This window comes from Triturus cristatus, chromosome 5_1, assembly GCF_964204655.1.
Source record: "Triturus cristatus chromosome 5_1, aTriCri1.1, whole genome shotgun sequence".
In the NCBI taxonomy this organism is placed as follows: domain Eukaryota; kingdom Metazoa; phylum Chordata; class Amphibia; order Caudata; family Salamandridae; genus Triturus; species Triturus cristatus.
In genome coordinates, this window is record NC_140587.1 from 270,995,150 (window position 1) to 271,022,114 (window position 26,965).

At 42.9% G+C, this 26,965-nt stretch overlaps 1 protein-coding gene across 2 annotated transcripts in view; it reads left to right on the forward strand.

Moving 5' to 3' along the window:
- The window catches only part of ADCY8 (adenylate cyclase 8), a 1,038,851-nt gene that overhangs the window by 464,871 nt on the left and 547,015 nt on the right, over window positions 1–26,965 (forward strand). For both annotated transcript variants that reach the window (XM_085604917.1, XM_085604918.1), the window contains exon 4: window positions 23,813–23,924. In XM_085604917.1, the coding sequence (XP_085461043.1) occupies window positions 23,813–23,924 (112 nt within the window). The remainder of the gene's footprint in view (window positions 1–23,812; window positions 23,925–26,965) is intronic.

Genomic DNA, 26,965 nt, shown 5'->3' on the forward strand with positions numbered 1-26,965 from the left:
TGGATATTTCGATCTTAATGTATTGCAATATTTATGGACTTCAATAAAAATTATATTTAAAAAAATGTACACAGAGAGCATATGCACTTTAGCACTGATCAGCAGTGCCCAGAGTACTATAGCCAACAACCAAAGGTCAGGAAAAACAAAGCATAAGGTTTAGGGATAACCCTGCAAAAAGGACCATTTCCAGAAGTTATAAACATAACATCCCAACATCCCAATTTTACTACCAATCTGTTTAAACTCTTGGGATCATTATGGTCATAGATTTTGACATGAAAATTCTTCTTTCTTGACAGAATCACTTCTGCCAGAAAACTAGGTGAACTGGTGAATTTGTCTTGTAGACCTCTATTTCTTAAGGTGATTCCTGATAGGCCTGTGATAAAGTTGCGTCTTTCTTTTGTTCCCAACAGTGGCTTTGTCTTTTCATTTTGAAATGCAAACTATTCTACCTGAGTTCTACTTCTTACCTAATCCTTCTTCTCCTGAGGAGCTACGTCTGCATGGTCTGGATGCTGTTATATTTTGGGTGGGGTGGCTCCATCTAGGAGCGCATATTCTCTGCTCCTATAGTTTGGTTTTACTGGAAGTTGGTGCAGCCCTCCATTTCCACATTGAGTTAGTGGGTTTGTTCCACCATTTCAGTGGTCTCTCCTGATGGTTTTGTACCTGATGTGATTCATGGAGTCCTCATCAAGAGTATTTCACCTCCTTGGGAAGAGTTTCAAGGTGGTACATGGCCATTTTCATGCGACCACACATGGGCTATGATGCCAATTCTGATCTATAAACATTTGCAGGCAGGGATCTGCACCAAAATCATATGCTACCTGGCAGGTGTAATGAATACAAATGTTTTCATTTCTCCCTGTTTTCCCACTTGGCATGCATGCTGCATTATACAGCATTTATACAAAGCAGGGAAAATGTTGAAGGACATTTTTTGCAATGGAAAATTACCCTTCCAGTGCAAAAACTATTCCTTACAGGTTGCACACACCCTTTCATTATGGTGCAAGTGTGCGTCAGTTGGCATATGGAAACCTAAAGTGCACCAGTGCAAGGAGAATCGAAAACAGTACCATATCTAAGTAGATTGGGCACTATTATTATTTATCATGTTCATACAACGCAGTTCAACAACTTTGGTTGCAGCACTGCGTGGTTGGAATTTTTCATAAATAAATATTGTAGAAAATAGAGTAAACATTTTTCTTCAATAACATTAAGAATTATTGGCTAACTTTTAACTTGGTGAGCACCTACCAAGCTGCCATCCCACCAGGTTGACAGAAGTCAAGGACTCTCTCCACTATCTCCCAGCTCTCCCAACAGAAAACCTCTTTGTTTCTCTTTGTTTCTTGGCGGGATTGTTTTGTCTTCAGAACATCTACCAGTTTACTGATGCACTAAATCATAGAGTGCTGAGAAAGTGCCATGGTTTTTTAGCACACCAAGTATTAAGTTTTTGTTGTTCTAAAAAAACTCCAAAAGCATGAGTCTGTTTCAGAAAAAAAAATACCATGGCTCTGATTTTCATATAGTTTTCTACCTGTGTTTCAGGGCCATTGTTTGTTTTTCCTGTTTGGGTTTGCCATCCCTTGCTTAGCGGGATCAAGCATGGCAGATCTTAGCTGGGAAATTTGGTGACTGTAGTTGCGCTCTAAACAGGGAATGGCGATTTCCCCTATGGCGTGGCACCCAGTTGTAGGGAGGCAGCCAGGTCAAGGGTTTTTGACAGTGGAACCACCTGAGGCTTCTATGCTTCAAACTCAGCATTTCCCCAACTAAGGTGAGGGAACTATGAATTTGAAAGGATGGGGGGCGCAGTCAATTGATACGGGTGCTCCCACTCAGCTACACTGTAAACGAGGAACGTCACCTTTTTTCTAGGTTTCAAATGTAAGATAAATGTCAGAACTGTGATGAGGAAGATGGATGTTTTTGTATAACATTGCACGCATTGCACGCATTGCAAACGCATTTTTATAAAAAAAATTCCAAATGTTTTTAAAGTTGAGGACTTCCTTTTGACCAATAGCCCTTGGTGAGATCAAAATGAGGTTAGCGGCTATCCAATGTACCACTTTGGCTACAGCATCCAACTTGGAGGTGCAGAAAAAACATCAAATAGATTGATTCTGCTAACCGCATTTCATTTAGAACAAAACACATATAAATTGCGCCTGTGACTGCCGAGAGACAGAATTGTAAATCTAAATTGAATGAAAAGACTTCACAAATGTACTAGAGGCACTTAGCTTGGAATACCAATGATGCTACAATATGTATACAAAGCAGGCACTATTCATTTAGGCATGAGGCTACGGATTACCTGGTTGTAGGAAATCATTTCAAATTAATTTATTCTGAATTTACCCAATCAAAAGGGCATTTTGGTCTTTACTTTGTTCGCTGCGAGCATCATTACTGAGAACAGGTGTATTCATGGTTCCAAAGCAGTCTCACTGAATAAGTAGTGTCTGCAAGAGCAGCAAGGGGACTAAACATTTAAACATAAATATAACACAATGGGCACTGCAAAATTAATACTATTAGCTGAAAACAAATGGCTGTGTGTCAGGAACCCGTTGCAATCAGCAATACAAAATAAGCAAATTTACTGGAATTAAATTATTTCCATCTGAAGAATATTTAATGTTATGCCTTACTGCTAATAGTTACTTAGTTATATATATAATAATTTGGATGTAAACGTGTCAATTAACAACCACACTCTAGAAACCACACTGTTCAGAAAAGTGACAGCGGGGAATAGTATACTTCACGCTAGCAGTAGACATCCTAGACACCTTATTGAAAGCATTCCATTTGGTGAGCTACTAAGACTTAAACGTATCTGTAGCTCACAACAAGAATATGAGAAATGTTCTATAAACATGATAGGGAGACTCAAAGAGAGAGGGTACAGCAATTCTATCCTCTCAAAGGCTCTGAGGAAGACAGACAACAGTCTCTACTGACTCAAAAAGAAAGAACTGATAATAATGAAGAAGAGAGTCCTCGCTTCATTACTACATTTAGTAAACAAGAGAGGAGAATAAAGTCGATCATTAAGAAGAATTGGCCTATCATATTTACAGATGGGGTTCTGGGTAGTAGATTACCAGAGTTACCTACCATTACGTATAGAAAATCTAGATCTATGAGAAGCTAACTGGTAAAAATAAGTCCTGAACTCAATATGGCTAATACATGGCTCAAACCCAAAGCAGGTTTCCATAAATGTTCATCATGTCGAGCCTGCAAATTTGCCATTAACACAACTCATTATAAAACTCCTTTTTCTGATACCTACGTCGCGATCAAAGGAAACTATGGATGTAGGACTGAGTATGTTGTATATGTTCTGGCGTGCACCTGTGGCTTGCGTTATGTGGGTAGCACTAAGTTGCAGGTGCACGTCAGAATTTTGCAGCATCTCAGATCGATTGTGAGCAATGACAATGCGTATCTGGTCGCTAGACACTTTAGATCTGTTCATGATAATGAGTTGAGTTGTCTTTGATACTATGTCATCAATGCAGTAAGCCCCCTGAGAAGGGGAGGCAATAGAGAAAAGCTCTTGAGAAAATTAGAGACGCGCATGATTTTGGAACTGGACAGTAAAAGTCCTAACGGGTTGAACACTACTGAAGACATGTATAACTATTTATAAGTATGTTACGAGAAAGTCATTAACGGTACAACGAATTAATGGTATCAAAGCTGTATTGAGTTTTTATCATTACATATTTATTCAGGACCATTAGATAACGGATGAGTACATTAATTATTCAAAATCAATATAACTGTATCCTTGAATTTTAGTCAGCACCAAAGAAGCTGAGTACTATAACATTATTTCCCGTATCTTTATTTAATTTAGTCTATTTTTGAATTTTTTTATATGACTGCTTTGCACATTAGGGTGTTTTTATAGTAATAGTAGTGAGGGCTGTGTATTTAAATTATTAAATTGAGTACACTTATAGAAGATATAAAAAAGATATTTTATCTTCTTTTAATTATGGAGGAGCACTTTGAGCATTTTATTTATAAACTCACTTGTTAGATAGCGCCTAGAAAAATTAATTCAGACATTTTTTTAGAAATTTGAGCCCGCTGAAGTAAGTTGGATAATGATGTCTAAGTGGCTATATTCATTATGCATTTATGCAGAAATAAATTGTTTGGTTGTTTAAAGGAGTAAGCTTATCTCTACATAATAGTAGAGACACTTGTGACTCAGCTTTGCGGAATTTGCACATATTGCTATGTTTTGCACCATCACTTGTTTACATATTTATTGACATTTTAATTATGTTTACATTATTGAGTCCCATGATGCAGATGAAAATGGTTTTTACAAATACTTATATAATCATATATTTTTTAATGTATTTATATATTTATTTAACCTGCTATGGTAAATTTTGAAGCATTTATGCGGCTTAGAAATTATAACAAACAAACAACCATAATGATCAAATTAATTTGCCAAATGTAATGTGACATCTTTCCCCCAAAAAAAGAATGTTCTATTCAGCGGAGTATTTCTTCTATGTCTGGTGGTGAAGGTCATGTGATTCACGATGTTATGTTCAAAATAATGGCGGGCGCTACGTTTCCTGTGTGATCAAGGGCACTTCGTGCTCGAAACACGTCGCAGAGGGGAGTGTGTTGAATAAACATCTACCTGCCTGAGCCGTGGGGGTCCGTCTCTCTTTTTTCCGCCTGGAGTAAAGTGAAGTGGAACTTGGAGAGTATACTTTTTTGAGATATATATATATATATATTCACTTAAAAAACCATAGGTTTCACACATGTTATAGTTAGCTGGACATTTCACTCGTAAAAAACCAATGAAATTCCCCCGTTATACTTACTGCAGGCAACTATAACTCACGCGACCGCAATCCTCTGCTGATGACGTCAGATATTACATCACTGTATTTAGACACTTATTTACCCATGTCTTCTTCCATTAATCTTTAGCTATACATATATTACAAATATTTATTTTTCATAAAGACACATATGTCATCAGTGATGTAATATCTGACGTCATCAGCAGAGGATTGCGGATTGCGAGTGAAATGTCCAGCTAACTATAACATGTCTGAAACCTATGGTTTTTTAAGTGAATTTGCAAGGTTTTTTAAATGCTAATTCGTAACTATTACGTGTGTGAAACCTATGGTTTTTTCAGTGAATTTGTACGGTTTTTTAAATGCTAAGTTATGTATTTATAATTTTCTTTTTCAGGTTTTTCACTGTGCGCGCACCGTGAAATATTTTTTTTTTTTATATCGCGAGGTGCGCGCACCCTGCGCACACGGTGCGCATCGCGCACCCTGCGCGCGCTGGGGGCGCACGGTGCGCTTCGCGCACCGAGCACCCACGGTTCGCAGTGCGTGCCGTGCGCGCAGGGTGCGCGCACCTCGCGATTTTAAAAAAGAAAAAAAATTGTCAGTCAGTCATAAGCTTTTATTCGATATGCAAGATATCTTGTAAGCACAATAAAAAATACAATCATTACAGTGTACACAAAGAAACAAATGCTACAAGAAGCCAGTATAAAATTCATAAAAAGGTAAAAGGACATGAAATGCCCGTTAATAAATTAGCTAAAAAAGAATTAAACAGCTACTGACAATCTCTTACAACGAATAAGCCAAAACAACTTTAAAAATTTTGCTATTCCACACACTATAGGGGGGGAAGTGTCCGTGGTTAGGATACGCAAGGCTTCTAGGTGGCTACGTGTACCCACGGTTCGCAGTGCGTGCCGTGCGCGCAGGGTACGCGCACCTCGCGATTTTAAAAAAGAAAAAAAATTGCTTTTTTCTCCCTTGGGGTCCTTCTGTGACCCCCTGACCACGGCTAGGGGGTCAGGAACTGTCCACTCTGCCCCCTTTTCACGTTCTCCACCTTTTTTTTTCACCCCCTCAGACTGCGAGAGACTAAATGGCGGCCGACACTTCCTGGTTTCGACCGATTCGAATGTTTACCGACATCTAACAACCAATAAGAATTGCGCTCGCGCACGGCAGGGTGCGCGCACGGTGCGCGCGTATAGATATTGATATGCTTTTAAATGCTATTTTCTCAGGAAATACTGAACAGATTTACACCAGACCTGCAAAAGGCACTTCCTTGACCTTATGGCTACCTCTCTGCCAAATTTCACGTAATTCTGTTCAGCCGTTCGGGCTGTAGCTGCGACTAAAGGTCCTATGGAAAAATGCATGGGGAAAACGCGTTTTGGGACCCCCCCTTTTTCTCGGCCCCCGCTTGACGAATCACCCCGAGACTTTCATGGTAGGAGCTGAGCAGAGCGCCCCATTAGTTTTGAAAATTTCGCGAGGATTCGTCAACTGGCGCCAAAGTTATTCAAAATAGAATTTTGAGATTTCCTATGGAAACTAGGTTGTAACTATAACTATCTACTGGCGACCGCCAGTAGATAATATGTATATATATATATATATATATATATGATATATAGATAAGCTTTGTTTTTGGTTTTTCAGTTGTATTTTAAATGATAATTTCTAACTATCCCTGTAACCTTTGCTTTTGTCAGTGAATTTCTATGGATTTTAAAGTAGTAATCACGTTTGCAGAGTAGTGGAGAAAAGGGGGGGCCTTCGACCAGCTCTCAGGAATTCTGCTGTGTAGGACTTACAGGAGGTACCAGAAGGGCTTCTTGGCGCCCAGGTCCTTCTGGAGCCAAGGGTACTTCATCCCCCAACTAGTAATGTGCCAGGAGGCACGTTTGCAGAGTAGTGGAGAAAGGGGCCATGCCTCTGACAACTTCTTAGCAATCCTGCAGTGTGGAACTTACTTGTGGTAGCAGGAGGGGTAGTTGGCCCCCAAGGACGGCCTTTGGGGCTAACTACCCATTCTATTACCTTCGGTAAGTGCTTTACAATAGGATAGCTTTGATTGATAGCAGGTCACGCCCTCTTTACCAGTTTGCAAATGTGTCCTTGGGGCCTACTACCCCTCTTGTTACCTCCAGTAAGTCCCACACAGCGGGATTGCTAAGAGGTCTTTGGCTTCCACTCCCCCCTTTCTCCACCACTTTGAAAACGTGCTTCTGGTGCACTGCTGGTTAAGGGATGAAGTCTTCTTTAACTCTGAGGGATCTTAGGGGCCAAGAAGCCCTCCTAGTACCTCCCAGCCCCCTTTCTTCACCATCCTGGAAATGTGACTACTAATTTAAAAAACTAAGATATTCACAGAAACAAACAAAGGTCACAGGGACATTATAGTTGAAATTAGAAGTTAAAAAAACTTAGAAATTCACTGACAAAACCACAGGTTTCAAGGATGGCATAGTTAGGAATTAACATTTAAAAAAACTTAGAAGTTCACAAAAAAACCCACAGGTTACAGGATCGTTATAGTTAGGCTGACATTTCACTCGTACAAAACCAGAGAAATTCAACTGTTATAGTTAGCTGATCTAACTATAACTCATGCCCCCGCAATGCACTGCTGATGATGTCACATATTACATCACTCATGACATGGCCAGTGGCAGTGCGGGAGTGCGAGTTATAGTTAGCTCAGCTAACTAGAGCTGAATTTCTCAGATTTTGCACAAGTGAAATGTCAGCCTAACTATAATGTCCCTGTAACCTGTGTGTTCACCTGTGTGTGTATATATGTCATGAGTGATGTAGGAGGTCATAAGCAGTGCATTGCGGGCATAAGTTATAGTTAGCTCAGATAACTATAACTGCTGAATTTCACTGGTTTAGTAAGAGTGAAATCTGAGCCTAACTATAACATCCCTCTGACCTTTGTGTTTTTTTTCTGGGAATTTCTAAAGTTTTTTACATTTCTTTTTCCTAACTATGATTTCCCTGTAACCTTTGTTTTTTTTAAGTGAATTTCTAGGTTTAAAAAATATATATATTCCCTAACTGTATCCTCTAACCTTTCAAAGTGGGTGTGTGAGTGGCTGTATAAGTCGGTGAGTGGGTGTTAGTGGCTGTATGGGTCTATGTGTGGGTTTGTGACTAGCTGTGTGGGTGTGTCATTATGGGTCTGTCAGTGGATGTGTGGGTGACTGTATGGGTCTGTATCTTAGGATACTTTTTGATGAAAAATCCACCTTCAAGGAAAAAGGTTCAACAATTAGAAGAGCATTGCTGCCTTAAATAATTTTTCAAAGAAACTGGGAAATAACCTAACATTGAAATTCTGCTTATTTAAACTGCAAAAGCTAAGGCCCTTGCTACTTATGGAGCAGCAGTGTGGGGAAAAGTAAACATAGATCCCCTATAATGTGTGGAGAATGCTGTTGCTAAAAGATTGCTCTCATTGCCCCAAAAGTGCTCAAATTATATTTGCCACAGTGAGCTGGGACTTGTGTATATTAGTGATGCAATTCGTCTGGCTCCATTACTACTCTGGCATTCAATCTGGAGGAGGGAGACAGTGGCTCTAAACCAAGCAGTGTTAAGGGATTGCCTCAAAATGGATTTTGCTAAAGAGATACATTGGTTGAGGTATGTCGGTTCCACACTGGCAAGATTGAGCTTGCGAGAGTTATTTGACTTTCCTTTAGAGTGTATTACTTTTCCTAAGATCAAACTGAAGCAGATGTTTTTGGAAGATGCAGCTGCTACTACATGGGAGGAGAACAAACTTCAATCTACTGTTTGTTTATACCACATTTCTCCCCCAATGAATCAGGATGTCCAAGCTTACTTAACCTTTGTACGTAATTTACAGCATCAGTTTAGATTGACTAGATTCTCCATAAACTTTATACCGCTCATGCTGGGGTTTCCGACAAACAGTTATTCATGAAAAATATCTTTCTTTTTGCCCTCGCAATGGTGTATCTGAACAGGCAATTCACCATATCTTGTTCTTTTGTTTTTTTTATTCTCAACCGAGCTGTCTGGAACTTACTAGCGGTAACAGTAGGGGTTCTTGGCCCCCAAGGATGCTCAGCATCCAAGGGGACTTTATCCCCCAACCAGTAGTGCGCCAGGAGGCACGTTGCAGAGTGGTGGAGAAATATATATATATATAATCGCTAAGGCACATGCCAAGATAAATGCTGTAAGTGGCTAACTGCAACCTGAACAGAAAGTTGCAACTGCCATTGTATATAATGGATGACGGTCCCCAGGGCTGAAATTGAAACCTGACAGGAGTATAACGGCAAATAAAGATGTTCCGGCTCAAGCTCCTGAGCTTTACACAACTGTGAACTGCCACCGACGGCCCATAGGCACATCCAGCTGGGGCCATTTAAGACAGTGAACAAATGGTGCTGTCTGCACTGGGAGGTGGAAAGAGGGAGGAAAGGAAAAACTCACTGCGAGTGAACCAGTTCAAGCGAGTGCAGCTATGAGGCTGTCCGAAACATTGGCGATGGTGGATCACACGCCACATGGAAAACGCTATAAGAAACTGTGAATTACTCACCTCTTGCCTCCTCGGTTCAGGCACCTAAGCAGGGGGCCGAAAATAAAGGTGCCAGAATGCTCACAGGAGTTCGTGCAGATGTGTAATCTCCCCTAGGGCCGGTCTCCCCAGGGAGCGGATGTGGCGTTATGGTTAGAGCGGTCGACCTCGACACCGGGGAACCGAATTCGAGTATCAGTAGGAACGCTCAACATCCTTTGGTTCTGGGCAAATCACTTAATCTTCCTATGCCTAACAAAAATTAATGTGTCCTTGTGTAACGCAACTGGTGCTCATGTAAAGCGCTCTGATACCTGAAACCTTTCGTTCAGGTTTCTGCTATATAAAACTCTAGGAAAAAAAAACTCAGGCAGGCAATACCTGGGTCCTCTCGGTCCTCCCCGGGGAGCCGTTGTGGAAAGGAGTCCTGCTGGACTGTCAGACACCAGCACTGTCAGGGGGAGTCAAGTCTCAGTAATACACTGGGGGCCTGAGGCCTGGCCTGGGCCTGGCACAGGAGCGGTGAGTGTCCGACCCTTGGGGCAACTGGTACTTCTTCTCTGGTAACAAAAGACCCAGAGTGCAGGGCTGTCGCCTGACTGCACCATGTGATGCTTTCCCCCCAGCACACCGTAATCTGGATGCCAAGGTGGGCGGGTTCATGAGTGAGAGGGCATGGATGCTATCAGGCACTTGACTAGGCTCCTCCAGATGTCACTATGGGCCTGCCCCCCTGATTCCAGGCAGCAACATACTCTGGCCCCCCCTCATATGGCAGTCCACAGCCCTACACACCTCCAGTGCCATTGAAGGCCAGCAGAGTCCAGGATCGTGGGAGAAGGCTGGAATTCAGCCGGGGCTCACCACGGGGTAGTGGAGCCTCAAGCAACGTGCAGCTGGCACAGTATTGCAGCGGGGGCGAGAACCAGGCCTCTGGGTCACCGCCAATCAGTGCCGCATTTGTTGCTGTCCTGCGTGCCTTAAAACTGATACTGGTGCGGGTCACAGTGAGCAGGGGGACGGTAGTGCTGCTAGGTGAGCTCCGATGGATACCCCCTGGGGCAGGCTCCCTCAGCAATGGGCCGACAGTTCCCTGCAGGCTGCCTCCACTGGTGCTCAGGGGCTCGCTGTGTAAGAAGTCGGACGGGATCTTCTGCCAGGAGGCTGGCAAGCCCCGAATGTAGGGCGGGGGCTGGAATCTATAATTGGCCACCGAGGGGGGAGCTAAGGCCTCATGTGCCAGGCAGCTGGGAGAACTCCATGGCCTGCAGCCGACCGTCCAGGAGCCCGTGCCTTTGAGGCCTACATTTTCGGTGCGGGCAAGGGCCGAGATTGGCAGCAGTGAGGTCAGGGATGCTACGGAGAAAGGTGCGGGTGTCTCCAGGCACCCTTGGCAGCCGTGGTCTCCAACCTACATGGAGACCGCTGTGCGGGCCAGTGGTTGGAGATATCCTGAGGTGCATCCGCCAACTAGACTGGCCTTTTTACCCCCCCCCCACACCGCACTGATGCCCTAAAAATACCTCGCGCGCAGCCATGCACTCAAACCAAATCTGGCATCCTGTCTTCCTAAAAAAAAGCAGCCAATTTGTTACCTCCCTCCACAGTTTATATACCAAAACCACAACATAGTATCCTGCCAGGGTCATCCCACATTTGGGTGTGGTGGCAGGAAACAAGTGGCAGCGTAAACTTGCATTCTAGAAAAACATTTAATCCCAGCTTAATTGCAAGGTGACTTGCTTTAAAGTATTTGTTTCTTGAGAGAATTCCGTGGTCAAGGATTCCTTTATGTATGAGCGGCAGACAAACATAGCATTAGATTTAATTGGTAGTTGCCTGTGCACATGGGTATATGTGCCTGCGGAGGGAGGAGGCATATTTGGGGATTTTTACCCATGACAGCACACACTTTAGGACTACCCTTTTGATCTGCCAGCGCCCACAACGCCCTGCTAGGCCCTACATTCTTAGTGTAGGAGCAGAGAGTCAGTTCTCATATAGTAGTTGGCAGCTCAGAGTGATACACACTCTCACTGACGGGCCCGCTCAGACCCACAGTTGTCACGGGAGATGGGGGTTGGTGACAGAGGAACTTCCAGCGCTTCCCCACCTCCATTGAGCCAGGGGAGACCTGAGTGAGTGAGGCAAAGGTTTGGGAAGAAGACAGCAGGCTGCCAAATCCCACGGTGACCCAGGCAGTGCCAGAGAAGACCAGATATGTGGTCACCTTTAAGCGTGAAACCACATTTTTGTTTTTCACTGCTGTGAAGGAATACCAATAAACAACCGGATTTCAAATTCAAGTATCCTACTAATGTCTGGAGCCAATATCTTTATTTTCCCATTTTCCTTGTAATGGAAGAGAATTGTATTCACCCTTGAACTCTGTAAAAATGAGGACTATTGATAATCTGCACACCTATGCACGACAAAGACGTGTAATGCAGGGGTTACAGCAGTAACGAATGCTCTCTTGTGACAACTCACTTTCTCTAGCTCTGGTTCTACACTGGGTACCTGTTATAGCATTCGGCTGCCCCCCGTGACATTTGTCTCATTAAATGTAAAATTTCACACGTGTCCTCTATTCCCTCCTATTCACGCAGCACCATTGTGAAATGAATCGGAATAAAGCTTCTGGACAATGATTAGCTCAGCGTCACTTCATGGAAAGCGCGCCCCTCCTCAATGTAGAAGAAACATTTAGTAGCCCTCATTATAGCTTTAAAATCAAAGCATCTCAAAAGTCCAAATCGTTAAACATCAAGTAAGGCCCTGTTTCCCCAGCGCATTATATTGTACTCCTCGGCATTGAAGAGCAGGCAAAATGGCAGAGGTTAATAGTCTGCCCTCTGGTGACCTATGACGTATCTACAGGTCAGCTGGCTAAAGAACTGTGATGTATGACTTTTATTTTGTTAGCTTGAGTTTGGGTCAAGCGATATTCATTTCCTATATAGAGTTAGTGTTTGAGCTTCAAAGAAGCTTGGGCTTCTAAAGGATAAAAGGCATGCAACTCAGGAATCTGCAGGTTTTAGAGACGAGAATGTGTGGAATTCACTTTTTGATTTGATGCTTTTTATAAACGAAGAAAGAATTATCTACGAAAGTCAAAGATCGCTCAACACATATATATGCACATAAGTATATACATTTGTGTGTATAAAAAGAATATATACACACACACACACACACCAAGGTGCATGTACACTGCTGTATTCCCTTCATTCCCTCTGTAACAGATTAGACTGATCAAAAACTTTTTGCAAGTGGTTTCTTCAGGACGGTGGGAACGTATTATTTGATGTGATTTCTACCATTAACATCTTATTGTGCCAACTTTGACCACCCAGTACTTTACTAACACATGATTTAAAACATACATATATTTCTCTTTATAAGAATCAACATCTAAAAAAATGATATTACATGTAGATACTATTAGAAATTTGTTGCAAAGATTGTGTATATATATACATTACCTATTGACAGAGTTGTAGTCAATATCAATTGGAATCACTCCTTTTCGCAATTATGTTCCCCCCCCCTTTAAATCGGTACTTCACCTTGATTATTAGTTACCTCAAAAACCGTTAGCAAAATACTAATACTCATTTATCCCACCAACCATTTGAAATTGTGGATGAATTGTAGCAATTAAAAGCAAAATCATTGTTTACTTTAAAAAAACGTTTTGTCGACCATGCCCAGTATGTTTTCACTTTCTACTTGTTAATTTGTATCAACACCTTAAATTGACACTCTGGGCCTCGAGACTCTATGGTCCAGTCGAAGGCCGAGTGCCGAAACGCGTAGACCGTCTCTTGCGTATGCCCTGTTCCATTTATAAATAAATATCACTGGATTGTGCTTTGTGGTGCTGTGATTCTTATCGACGACGTACCTTCAACATTTGGAGGAGAAGCGAGGGGAACTTCTTATCATACATATATATGTGTATATATATATATACATATATTCAGTGAAAAAACCATAGGTTTCACACATGTTATAGTTAGCTGGAAATTTTACTGATAAAAAACCAATGAAATTCCCCCGATATAGTTAGTGCAGGCAACTATAACTCACGCGACCGCAATCCTCTGCTGATGACATATGTGTCTTTATGAAAAAAAAATATTTGTAATATATGTATAGCTAAAATTTAATGGAAGAAGACATGGGCAAATAATTGTCTAAATACAGTATTAGCATCAGCAGAAGATTGCGGTCGCGTGAGTTATAGTTGCCTGCACTAACTATAACGGGGGAATTTCATTGGTTTTTTATCAGTAAAATTTCCAGCTAACTATAACATGTGTGAAACCTATGGTTTTTTCACTGAATTTGCAAGGTTTTTTAAATGCTAATTCCTAACTATAACGTGTGTGAAACCTATGGTTTTTTCAGTGAATTTGTACGGTTTTTTAAATGCTAAGTTACTTTACGCCATTCGTGGCGTGCGTGCCCACTTAACGCAGTTCGTTCCGTGCGCGCACGGTGCGATTCGTGCACCGTGCGCGCACAGTGAGCACGCGGTGCGCTTCGCGCACCGTGCGCCCACTTTACCCAGTTAGTGCCGTGCACGCACGGTGGGCACGCGGTGCGCTACGCGCACGGCGTGCCCACGTTACGCTAGATGGGCCATGTACGCACGATGCGCTTCGCGCACCGTGCGCACATGGAGGACATATGATGCGCTTCGTTGTGAAAGGTAATATTTTAATTTTTATGAATTTGTGATATACCATGCCCAAATGGTGCTCTTCGGGCACCATTTGCACATGGGGTGGGGAGAGTATGGATTTTTTTTTTTTTTTTATTAATTTTTACCGTACGCGTACGGTAAGCGTAATTGGCGAAATTATCGAAAAAATTAAAATTCCGTTTTTGGCCTTGGGGGATCTTTGAGGACTCCCTCAGCATGACTAGGTGTTTAGGAGCTGTCTAAACAGCCCCTTTACATGTTTTTGGCCTTTGTTTTTTAACCCCCTCTCAGACTGCGAGAGAGAAAATGGCGGCCGCCGCTTCCTGGTTTCGACCGATTCGAATGTTTACTAAGATCTAACAGCCAATCAGAATCGCGCTCGCGCACGGCGGCGTGCGCGTACGGTAAGCGCACCGTAAGCGCACCGTAAGCTGGCTCAGATATATATATTGATTTAAAGGCTATTTTCTCAGAATCTACTGAACAGATTTACACCAAACCTACAAAAGCCACTTCCTTGACCTGTAGACTACCTCTCTGCCAAATTTCAAGGAACTCTGTTCAGCCGTTCGGGCTGTAGCTGTGTCTAAAGGTCCTATGGAAAAATGCATGGGAAAAACGCGTTTTGGGACCCCCCTTTTATCTCAGCCCCCGCTTGACGAATCCCCCCGAGACTTTCAGGGTAGGAGCGGAGCGTAGCGCCCCATTAGTTTTGAAAATTTCGCGAGGATTCGTCGACTGGCGCCAAAGTTATTCCAAATAGAATGTTGCGGTTTTCCTATGGAAACAGGGTCCTAACTATAACTACCTACTGGCGACCGCCAGTAGGTAATGTATAGATATACATTTGTGTACATATGTGTGTGTGTGTGTGTCTATATATATATATATGTCTGTGTGTGTGCGTGTGTGTGTGTTTGTAGAGAGAGAGGGAGACAGAGAGAGAAATAGGATAAGGTGAAACTTTTATCTTTAGTTATATCTCCTTAAGGTATATTAAAAAAACTCATATATTTACTAAGAATTAAACCTGAAAGACCACTGAAATTCGCCAGTTGTGGTTAGCTCTGCAAACCATTACTAACAACGACCATGCAAACCATATTTTTTAATCTATGTCAGTGCATTATGGTACTTGAAGCAATCTATTAGTTCTTATTTCTAACAATAAATGTGAGGACTTCAAACCACATCTTTAAACTAAAACATGTTCAAAACGGACACCCTCCATTAGGCTCATTGAGCCCCGGGTACCACCACTTCCCCTGGGCTTTATAAAAATAGTGGAGGAGGGCTGCGCGGATCCCCCTCTTGGAGCTTTAATGTGCCCTATGGACCATCACCCTCATAGGGTTAAAGATCCCAGGGGGGAACAAGGATCCCCCAGCCCTGGGGACCACCACCTCCCTGGGGCAAAAAACATATTTAAAACTGGGAGGGGGCCATGCAGCTCCTCTACCGGGCCATATTCGGCCCCAGGTGACCACCACCTCCCGGTAGCCGGCCTGTGCATATTAAAGAAGGGGGCTGCGTGGCCTCCTTCTGGAGCTATTAATGGCCTTGAGGACTGTCACCCCCCAGGGCCGGCTCCTTTTATCTCCCGAGGTACCCACCCTTGGAGGACAGCAGTTTGCTTGGCGGGAGGTGAAAGCAAACACTAAATCCGCTCCCAGCAAGTGGGAGCTGTCAAACGGCTCCCACTTGCTGGGAGCAGAGTTTTCGTCTGTTACCCTGCCCAATGTCCAGTGGGCAGGAAAACAGATTAATGGATTGCTCCCACATGCAGGGGTGGCAGGGAGTCAGCAGGGACCGCTGGGGAATTCAGGCTTCCCCCGTGGTCCCCAACTTGCTTCACTGGGAGCCCTGGTAGACGTGGCCGGGCCCCTGGAGATGGGGTCCCCAAGGCTGAATTTGGCCTGGGGAGGAGGGCAATGGGCCCCCCTCTCCCATTAGGCCTTGGTCAAAACTGGCCCTGGACGGGTGGCTCCCCTCTTCCATTTAGTATGACCTGGGCCCTGGGGAATGGAATCCCTGAGTGCAAAATTGGCCCTAGCAGGGTGGCTGCGTAGCTCCACTCCCCCATTAGGTTTAGGCGGGACCCGAGGGAGGGAGTTCCCGGGTCCGTTTGGACCCTGATGCTCATTTCACAGAAACTAAACTTCAGCAGGAAGCACTTCTAAATATGAACATAGCAGGTGCCCAAGTTGAAGGTCCAATTCTGTAAAGGACAGATGATCCTAACTCCTGGGCTTGGTGAAGGCAAAGCTAGTGTGTTCTCTCTGCAATTCCATATTGAAAAATGATCTGAAATTCTTTGTGGAGGTGAATGCATTGTTGATCTAATGGAGCGCAATAAAGAGTGACTATGATGAATGGGTCCATTCTTGTCCTTACCCGGTGAGAGCAGGGTCCATGGAGATTTTTAAATTGCTAAAAGTATTCAAATTTACAAATCACTTGGAAGCTTCGCCGTTTGGCCCTTCCCACCTTGGTAGCATGGAAAGGTCTTCCTGCCTTTTGCCAGAATGATGGACAGCTTTACAAGCACCGCCCCCCCCCCCAACCCCCCGAGCGTGCTTCCTACTGATTTTGGTGATGCGTTCATGATGCCGAGGAATATGAGGACATCTTCACCAAACAAAGAGGCACTTACTTCATATAGTTAAGAAGAGAGACCCTTTTTTGGTGGCTATTTGCCTCTTTGTAGTATTGTTGTCTTCTCTATAGGAGCACACTGTCCTCTAAATTCAATTATATAAATTGCTAAAATGAGACCTTGTGGTATTGCAGAACTTTTTCCATAAAGAGTTACCCTAATTTAAGATGTGTAGCAATTGAAAGGGCTTAATATGATGTCGCCAGGTAAAATAAAGGGCAGTGTCCATTGTGCATGCCCCTTTCCAAGCAACAGTGGCCCCTGCCTGACAAAGTTGTTTTATGGGTTCTCCTGGTTTCAGATGCTCAGGGATCCAGGATATATTCATGCACCTTAAAGACCCATGCCAAATCCCGTAGGCAATCCTAACCACAGGGACAATTGTTGTCAACACTGATAGTGGCCCATGGGGGACCACATCATGAGCATTCTCTTGAGGGTGCCACAGGATGGTCGAGCACAAGGGCAGAAGGAGAAGGAGGTTCGTTGTATAGTCAAGGACTGTCAGTTAAGAATCTTGAGAGGGCCAGAATAATGTTCAGTTCAAAAACTCTCTTTTCTGACACTGGTCAATCTAATAAAGCGGAAAAGGAAAGTATTCCTCTTTACTAATGCCTCTGGTACAAGCGTAATTGCAGTTGAAGGGGATGATGACATTGAAGAGATTTGTCTTTGAAGGTAGTAGTAAAAGAAGCATTAGCATCTGTAATTTCAGTATGCTTCTGCAAAGGGGAATTTTATGCACATTTTTGCAGCAGACCAGAAGCTAAGCAGGAATGACTCGTCCTCGCTCCATTAGACACTGAGAAAAAGCTGCTTTTTGCTTTGTCGCTTCCATTATTTTGCAGAATTTCATTGTTGGTTTTAGACTCTGCACAGTGGGGCTCCGTCGTCCAGGGTCCAGTGCACATGCTCTGACCCCTAAACAAGTATAAACTGGTGAATCCCTGATTGGATTAATTAACATTCCTAGACAGCCATAGTATATGGTGTAAAACTCCACCTTTGGCATGGAACGTTAGGTGTTACCTGTGGACCGCAGTACTTATTGTGTCATCAACTAGTTTGACAAGAAACACATAGGTTCAATCCTACTATTGTAGCTTAGCTGCTGCAGTTTCAACCTGCAGCACAGCTTGTTATTATAACTCTTTTTGACAAGGTAAAAATATCCTTTTAAAATATTATTAAGTCTCCCTATGTGTAGGCCTTGCAGCCCACAAGGTCAGGTGCATGGTATTCAAAAGTGGGGCATGTAAGAAAATTAATGTTAACATGTGTCTATAATGGGAAGGCCTTAAAAGCTATTTTCACTGTGGAGGCCTAGCTGTCTTAAGTAGAAAATCAAAGAATAGATTAATATACTACTACTGTAGCGCAGAAATGGGGACCGATTAAAAAATATTTAAACCACTAATTTTTAATAGATATGAACAATCCAATGTAATGGTTAAGTTGTATTTTTTAAGTAAATATTAGGGAAAAATTACTTTTAGAAGTTTACCCTTAACCTGTCTGAACTGTCAGAAAGCTAATTAGCATAAGCCTCTGTCAATTCCCAGCCTCTGCTCACCCCTGAAAGAGGTATTTATAAGGTGTGAAATTCTTCCTCGGAGCCCAGAGTAGGGTGACGGAAATGGACAGAGATGATTCCTCTGAGCACAATAAATATGCATTGTGTATGCTGTGGGCATTCTGTTGACACCACATTGTCCACTCCTTCCTGGTAGGCCTGTTGAGCCACTTGTAACACGTTAGCACACTTGCAAGGAAGAGAACAGGATGCCCGAACAATTCATATTTATCCCCTGTCTGGTTGCTGACGGATTCTGCTTTTGTCCTACTAGAATTCTGCCTCTGGGCCTGTTGTGGGTACAATGTCTGCTTCCAACTAGATTTCAATGTAAGATGTGGTAGGACATCGGGATTACCATAGTACACTCCCCACTCACAACTTCAGCCTCTGAGCCTAGGTTTAGTGTGGTCTAGGACCTTCGCCATCTTGGATTTGCCATAACACTTTGCATTTTGGCCCTGATTTACAGTAAAACACACAGTAACTACTGCAAAAGCAGATTTGTCAGGGCCTGGGAATATTTGCTCCATTGGTAAGAGAAGAACTAGTAGTGTCTTAAGATGCCCCGACCCATAGGCTGGTGATCGTTCAAAGCTGGATCCTAACCCAGACTTCCTTAGAATACTTCTGGAGTTGCAAAAGTATACCAGGCAGACTGAACAGGCTGCACTTGGCATCGATGACCTGTGACAAAGACCTGAGGAATTTGGACCCCTTCCACTTGAAATCCAAAGACGGACAGATCTGTAAGGATCATAAGGTCGATCCCCTGGGAGGCTCAAGAAACATAAAAAAGCTGAAGCGGACATTCATGTGAAGAAACCCAGCTGACTAGTGGCAACTAGACCTACACTTGTACTTTGCTGTTGTTCTCTGCCTGACACCCTGAAATCCCTAAGGGCTTTCTTTGAGGCCCTGGGGCCTTGGAAGTGTATTCCTGTGGTTGTTTGGGAATTAAAAGAAGTTTCACAAATGTTTCAAAACATTTGCTTCAGAGCTTCAAGAGGACAGACTGTGAAAGGTATCCAAATGGCAGTCCATGGCGTACAGGCTCCCATTGAAGAAAGTGGTGGGTGGGGAAAACCTTGCAACCTGTGGCAGGCACCCCATGGTTCCTGCCACAATGTGCATGGTTGGGAAGAGGGGACCCATGGGTACACCCATGGGCCCGATTCAGAAGGTCCTGGGTGAAGGGGGTTCTGCTAAGGGCCCCCAAAGACCAATTTCGGCAGCCGTTTCTTTCCGGGCAAACCAAATCAGAAAGGCTGTCCAAATCGGTCATCATGCTCGCTTGTTCAGAAACCAAGTCCATGGAGCTGTACGAATCATATCCGGAAAGGCTCGACCTGTCCGAATGCCTTTCAGAATCGATTTGGTCAGCCCTAACGGTTTCCAGGTATCGTATTTAGTCATTCAGAACTGGGAACGATTCGGTCAAAAACAAGGGTAAAACCCGAATCCGAATCGGAGCCCTCCCGACCGACATCGGACTCGACCTCTAAATTGTTTAACCTGCACACCTAAATGTCTTAACACTTTTCACTTCACCTTTAAACCCTTCACCATTCATCCTTAAGCCATTCATGTTTCACTCCTAAACCTTCATTTTCCAACCCATAGCCTTTTACCCTGAAGCCCTTCGCTTCACCTTTAATCCTTCACTATCTATCCCTAATCTGGTTACCCTCCACTCTTTAACACTTCAGCCTTCACCAATAAATCGCTCATCATTCACCCTTCATTGTTCAGCTTTAAACCCTTCACCTCAAAACCCATCACCCTACACTCCTAAACCTTTACCCCTTCATCACTAAATGCTTCACCCATACATTGTTCAACTTTAAACCCTTCACACCTAAATGTTAAGCCTTCATAATTATGTCTTTTAATATTCATCACTAAACTCTACACCCTAAACCCTTCTTCCATAAACCCTCATCCTTTGATCCTTCAACCCTTTACTCCTAATCTCTTTACCGTTTATCCTTAGCCCCTTAATCATCACCGCTAAAATGTTATCCCTATACTCCTAAGTGCTTCACACTTAACCCCTTCTCTTTTAAAACACTCATACATAAACCCCTCATCTTTAAATCCAGATAAGAAAGTGGCTTGCAAATACACAGGATGTGAAAAAATTGAATATTTACCAATTTGTTTTTCGTTACAGAATACATTGTAATTGGAATCTGAGAGTGCTCCAATATCCTCACACAAGAAGGTTTTGTGTTTAAAGTTTTGGTATTTTGCTGTTATTCATTAGGAGAACGTTACACTTAGGCCCTAATTAAGAGTCTGACGTTCTAAGGTCCTCCAAACTCACAGGGGCGTGGCGGTGAAGGTCCAGCCACCGCCGCATCGGTGGTCCGACCGCCCCATTAAGAGTTGGGCAGTCTGACTGCCCTGAGGCCAATGCCAGGGAACCACCGTTCCCTGGAGGTGGTGTGGCAGTCAGAAGGCCGCAGTATGCTTTGTCCTGCCAAGCATATTACCAGTTTCCTCTCCTCCAGGGTTTACATGGAGGTTCTTACGCCATGTAAACCCTGGAGGAGGAAAAAATGGGGTGCCTCCTAAGCTTGTGGCTGCACACAGGGGGGGTAGAACATATGCCCCCCTGTGTTCATGCACAACAGTTCCTGACGGCATGGACTTTCAAGTCCATGCTATGCAGGAACCTTGTGAGGCGTTACCATTGCGGTGCCTTGTATAAAGACACTGCCGCCTTTGAATGAGGCACAGCCCTGGGACTGCCATGACACCTATTCCCAGACTATTTAAAAGTCAGAATCTCGCAGTTTTGCACCACCGGGTCACCGCTCCGCCCAAAGTCATAATCAGGCCCTTAGTTTGGACTAAACTGTTGCTCACCATATATTACCTATAGAGCACAACATCATTAAGGTAAAATATTACCCCTAAATGGCATACATTTTCACCATTATTGAAAAACACTAGGGAATGATTAGCACTGATTAACACTGTAGATACACACTGCTGTTTCATGACTATTACACAGTACAAGATGGAATAAATCCTGAAATGTATTTCTGTATATGGGCTTGAGTGTTTTGTTCTACTTGTGCTAAAGTGTCACCCCATGTGGTCCACATCTGTTAGTGAAATGTTACAAATAAGCATATTGAGAAAAATGGACACACGCAAACCAAACATTTAATAGTTTATAGACTTCTTGGGATGCAAATTCTTGGTCAGTGTTGGAAACTGTGCCTGTTTTACTTTGATGGTCACGGTTTCAGGACTGCTATCTGCTGATTGCTGAAGGGTTTAGATCATTATGAGAGGGAGCTGGGGGGAAGTCAATGTGAATAACCAATGGGATGCTCAGGCCCTCTCCAAGCATAGAAACTTACATACCTGTTGCGCATAGGCTCATTAATTTGGTAACAATAGCATGCATAAGGGTTATACTGGGAACCCAAAGCAGCCCCGGCAATTTTGCAGAGCCATCCAATCCCCCACCCCTGGGAGGGGCGGGGGTGCAACTGTGAAGCACTGCTGCTTTTCTTACTGGGGCTGATATTGCAGCACCGCTGCAAAACCTCCACTCAGTAACAAAACCGGCCCTATCCTTCCAGCCTCCTGGGAAAACGCCTAATGCCCACTACCGCCAGTCCTGCCCTGGCATACATGCCTTGAAAAGGGAATTATGGGAGGTAGGAGCTATGGAGTGTGTGGACATCAATACGAGTTTGGGTATGTAAGGAAGAGCTGTTAAAGCCAGGAGCTGCAGGATGCACAAAGACACAGAAGCCTCACTCACTTTACATTTTAGGAAAGGTGCAGTCACCGAGGCTCTGGGGATATGATAGGAGGTGTCCTGTGTGTGTTTTTAGTCAGAATGGTCAGGTTGTCTTTGTATCTTGCCAGTTCCTTAAACCAGACCTTCCCTCATTGTAGGATTTGAGCAATGGAGGGCTGGAAAGCAATTTACTGCCTGATGTATGTTTCCCTGCATATCACTTCGACTGACCTAAGGGACCTGTCCTAGCCATAACCTCAGCAATGGCTTGAATGAAGGCAGCTATAGTATTTGGAGAATACCTGCTTAAAACCAAATATCATGCTCAGCCAGAAGGGCCTTCTGGGTTTTCGTTTAGTTGATACACCATATGTACAGTTCAGCATTAATTACAGTTTCATGCCTTACCGACTGTTGAATATTACATTAAAGGGGCCATCTTCTAAAGATGACACAGTGTGCCTCAAAACAAAAACTTTGCATCCTGAAACAAAGGGACATTCTGGAATTGCTAATATTGGTGATTTTTGTTAGCAATGCAGGCCGGGGTATAGCGACCTCCTTGTCTTCTAGAGGTGTGTGAAATATGCACAGTTAGGCGAAATTTCTGCAAACTTACATAGGCTATGTATTTATTGTTTCAGCTGTCCGCCTTACAATAAATTATGATTCGAAAACAATTAAATACAGAAATCTCACTTCTTTAAAACACATACAGTGCAATCAACTGAGAGGCACAATGACATTGAGGCACTGTATTCCTTATCATTCAGGAAGGAACAATTAATCCGATTACCATCTAGGCACCATAAGTATCACATACCATTCAGGAAGAAATAATTAATCTGATTACCGTCGAGACACTATATTCCATACCATTCTGCATAAAAAGTGAAAGTGCAGGTAACACATACATATACTAAACAAATAGCGAATAATGGAGCTACGTGCAATTCCAGTGCGAAAAACAAATTCATCAGATGTACAAAACAATAAACATAAATTATGCATAATTACGTGAAATGCAAATTTTTCATTTTCTGCTGCATTTTAGCATGAGTGGCAAGGTCTCATTGTGGGCTAAAAAAGTGCAAAATATCCAAAGCCGCCAGGAACAACAGTTGCTTGTGCTCTAGTGTTCCCTATTTTTGGTGTAAATTTTTACAGCTAATGATGCATTTCATTTACATTTTCAGCACAATTGGCGCAGAAATTGCGATAAGTGGTATAATGGTGTAAGTTCACATGACAAGACTAATGCGATATTCCTGAATCGACTGTATAATTTGAATATCTCCCTGGTCACATTTTCTTTGCTCAGTATGGTCCCTTTAAGAACATTACCTCAGTAATGCTTGACAGGCTGGTCATATTCTGTACCAATAAAATGTGAGCCTGTGGCATGCTAGGACTAGGCTATAGTTTCTGCTCTGCACGATTATGTTTTCAGATTATAGAAATTGTAATTCTGTGTTGCACTCAAGCATTGAATTCAGTTTCCGAATAAATGTCATGGTGCAGTTTCCACATCTTTAATCATAGCATTGTCATGTGTCGCTACTTGCTTATGTATCTCTAGGAAGAACGTTTATTTAGTGTGTATTGTGTGATTGTCGAAGAACTAGAGGGGAATACAATATTAATATGCTATATCCATTTTTTATTCAGCATTCTTTTTGCAGATGTTAAAGGGTTCACCAATCTGTCTACCACCTTGTCTGCGCAGGAGCTGGTCAGGATGCTGAACGAACTCTTTGCCAGATTTGATCGACTAGCACATGTAAGTAGAGCTTTATCCCTTTTTTGTGTACAAACAGTGAGAACGTTGAACTTCTACATGAGCAATGATATTCACATTCTGTGTTAGTGAGGGCTTCTCCAAGAGTACCTTCGTACAAGAAAAAAAAGTCACCAGGCTGGGAAACTGAAGCATTGCACGCCCGACTTTTTGTGAAAAACTGTGGGCCCGAATCACAAAAGTAATCTGAGACAAAATCCTAACTTTACGACTTTCGGTATTCACAAAAGACATTTAGGAGTAGTGAAGTTAGGAATCCTAGCTTTACTACTCCAAAACTGAGACAAAATCCTAACTTTACGACTTTTGGTATTCACAAAAGACATTTAGGAGTAGTAAAGTTAGGAATCCTAATTTACTACTCCTAAACTGAGACAAAATCCTAACTTTACGACTTTCGGTATTCACAAAGGGCATTTAGGAGCAGTAAAATTAGGAATCCTAACTTTACTACTCCTAAATGCCTTTTTTGAATACCGAAAGTCATAAAGTAAATCACAAAAGTAATCTGAGACAAAATCCTAACTTTACGACTTTCGGTATTCACAAAAAGCATTTAGGAGTAGTAAAATTAAGAATCCTAACTTTACTACTACTAAATGCCTTTTGTGAATACCGAAAGTCATAAAGTTAGGATTTTGTCTCAGATTACTTTTGTGAATCGGGCCCTGTATTTTGATTTTTTTGGGGTTAGAAAATTTCGTACGTGCGCAAGTACCCGGGTGCGTCAAGGCGCTAGCTCAATTTACTGCAGGGTGATGGCTGGAACCAAAATTCTGTTTCAGACAGAAAAGCCACGTCTTAAGTGCGTTTCTGAAAGCCAATAGGTGAGGCATGGCTCGAATAGATGTGGGTAGTTTGTTCCAGAGTTTAGCTGTACCCCAGACAAAGCTTTTAACTCCCCAATTGGTCCTGTGTATCATAGGGATGACCAAGTTGCTGGCCCCAGATCTAGGTGGCTCATATTTTCTGAAGTATTCTCTTGCTGGTGGTGCCTTTCAAGTGTTCCTGCAATGCCCAGTCAGCGCAAATGTTGATCCAAAATCGAACTGCTCCCATTTCATACTATGGCATAAAGTGCGAGTGGACGATAAATTCCGATGGGAAACCTGATTGTTATTCCTCAATACTTGTACTCCCTGTTATTTCCCTGTTCCCCGAATTACAATCCTGGTAACATTAGTGCCAGGGCAGGACAACAACAGATTTTAATGGGCCACTCGTACTGATGGCCTTTGGGGCCTGGTCTCAGCTTTGCACAGAGCCGTCCTTGGAAGTGCTTTCAGGGTTTCTTCATCATAGCACGCCCCTGTGGCTCAATTTGAAAATATTGATATGGAACGCATGTGCACATTTTGATTCCCAAGGTATCACAGTTTACATTTTACAGAACTGAACAAAAATATCTGGTAGACAAGAAAAAAGCACTTTATTTGAAAGCTATTTGGCACGTGAGATTCTCACACTTTCAAGAAATGTTTGCTTTTAGCATACTGAGGCTTGGCAGAAAATGTCTCTATATTTTGGGGTTTTTGCAGCGGTAATGTGAGGTACGTAGCATAGTGTTTTCAGCATCTCTCCGATTTGTAATGTGCACATCGGATAAGTGGTTTCATATTTGCTTCCTCCGGTTTGTCACGGGTCCACCGCTGCAGTTTTTGCTAGCGGAAGTGAAAAGGGCTTAATCACCTCTCACATGTCAGTGGAATGCACCCTCCATCCCTCCACACGGGTGTTGCTACCTACCATATGACTAACCCTGGGCGTAGTTTGCGTAGTAGCGCTACGTGTAGCTACGCGAAGTGCACTTCGCACTACTTAAGCTGCGTAGTGCACTGTGCAAAATGCTGTTCGCACTGATTGCACAATACGGACATGCATCCGGCACTGTGCAATCATTGCAAACCGCATCTTGCACAGTGCAATCGGTCGTTTTCTGCCGCTCGAGTAGATTTGTACTCGAGCAACAGCTTTCTCAACGCGGACTGGTAGTTTCTCATTGCAAGCGCTCACAAGCATACGCGACCACTCGCAATGAGAAACCTGACCTCCCCACGTTGAGAATCTCTCCAGGAGGTTTATTTTCTACACTCGTGATCAGAAACTTGATGTTGCTGATTGCGAACAAGGAAAAAGTCTCACCGGGATGTTATTTTGCTCGCTCGCAGTCGCCAAACTTGACGTTGAGGACCGCGAGCAAGCAAAAAATGCCCGCTACGCGTCTTTGCACTGTGCTACGTGCAATTCGCATAGTGCGTAGTTGCGCAAATTATGCAAACTACGCGAGCGTAGCGTAGTCCTACGCCCAGGGTGACATATGACTCTCCAAGCGTCCAAGTTTCTCACCTCATATCAAAGTGCTACTTCTACATGAATCATTTATAAGGTCACATTAGAAAATGTTCAAAGCAGAGGTACCTATTTACTAAGTGCTTTATTTATTCATTCAGGTATCTATACTATGTGTGGTATGCATGCCATATATGTATCAATGTATATATGCACATATGATCATGTACAGAGACTTTCATTCATGTGCTTGCTTCTTCAATGTTTGGCCCAATATAGAAGACTACATTTAAGGAACACTGCATACATGCTTACGCAATTATGTACATACAATAAAATGTGCATACTGACTATGGCATGATGAAGAACAAGTGGATAGATTGCTTGAGAAACTATTGGCTAGCATGCTGGTGCTCGAGTTGTAGAAGCACTGTGAAGCTGCCTCCTGTCAATAAGCTGTGTAAACATTATCAAAGGCAGAACAGCATTTGCTCTGAGATTTATTTACTTTAGAAGAAATCGAATAATTATCAACAACAACAACAAAATATATGAGGAGAATCAAGACATCGGCAAGTTTCTTGCCTGGTCATCTAGACTAAAGAAATAGAAAGAATTGGTAATTTCTTTAGAACATCCCATCACAGGGAAGAGGGTTACCAACCAGGAAGAAATTAAAAAACGTTTTCTTCAACATTATTCTGATATTTAACAGACTCAATATACTGTATCCA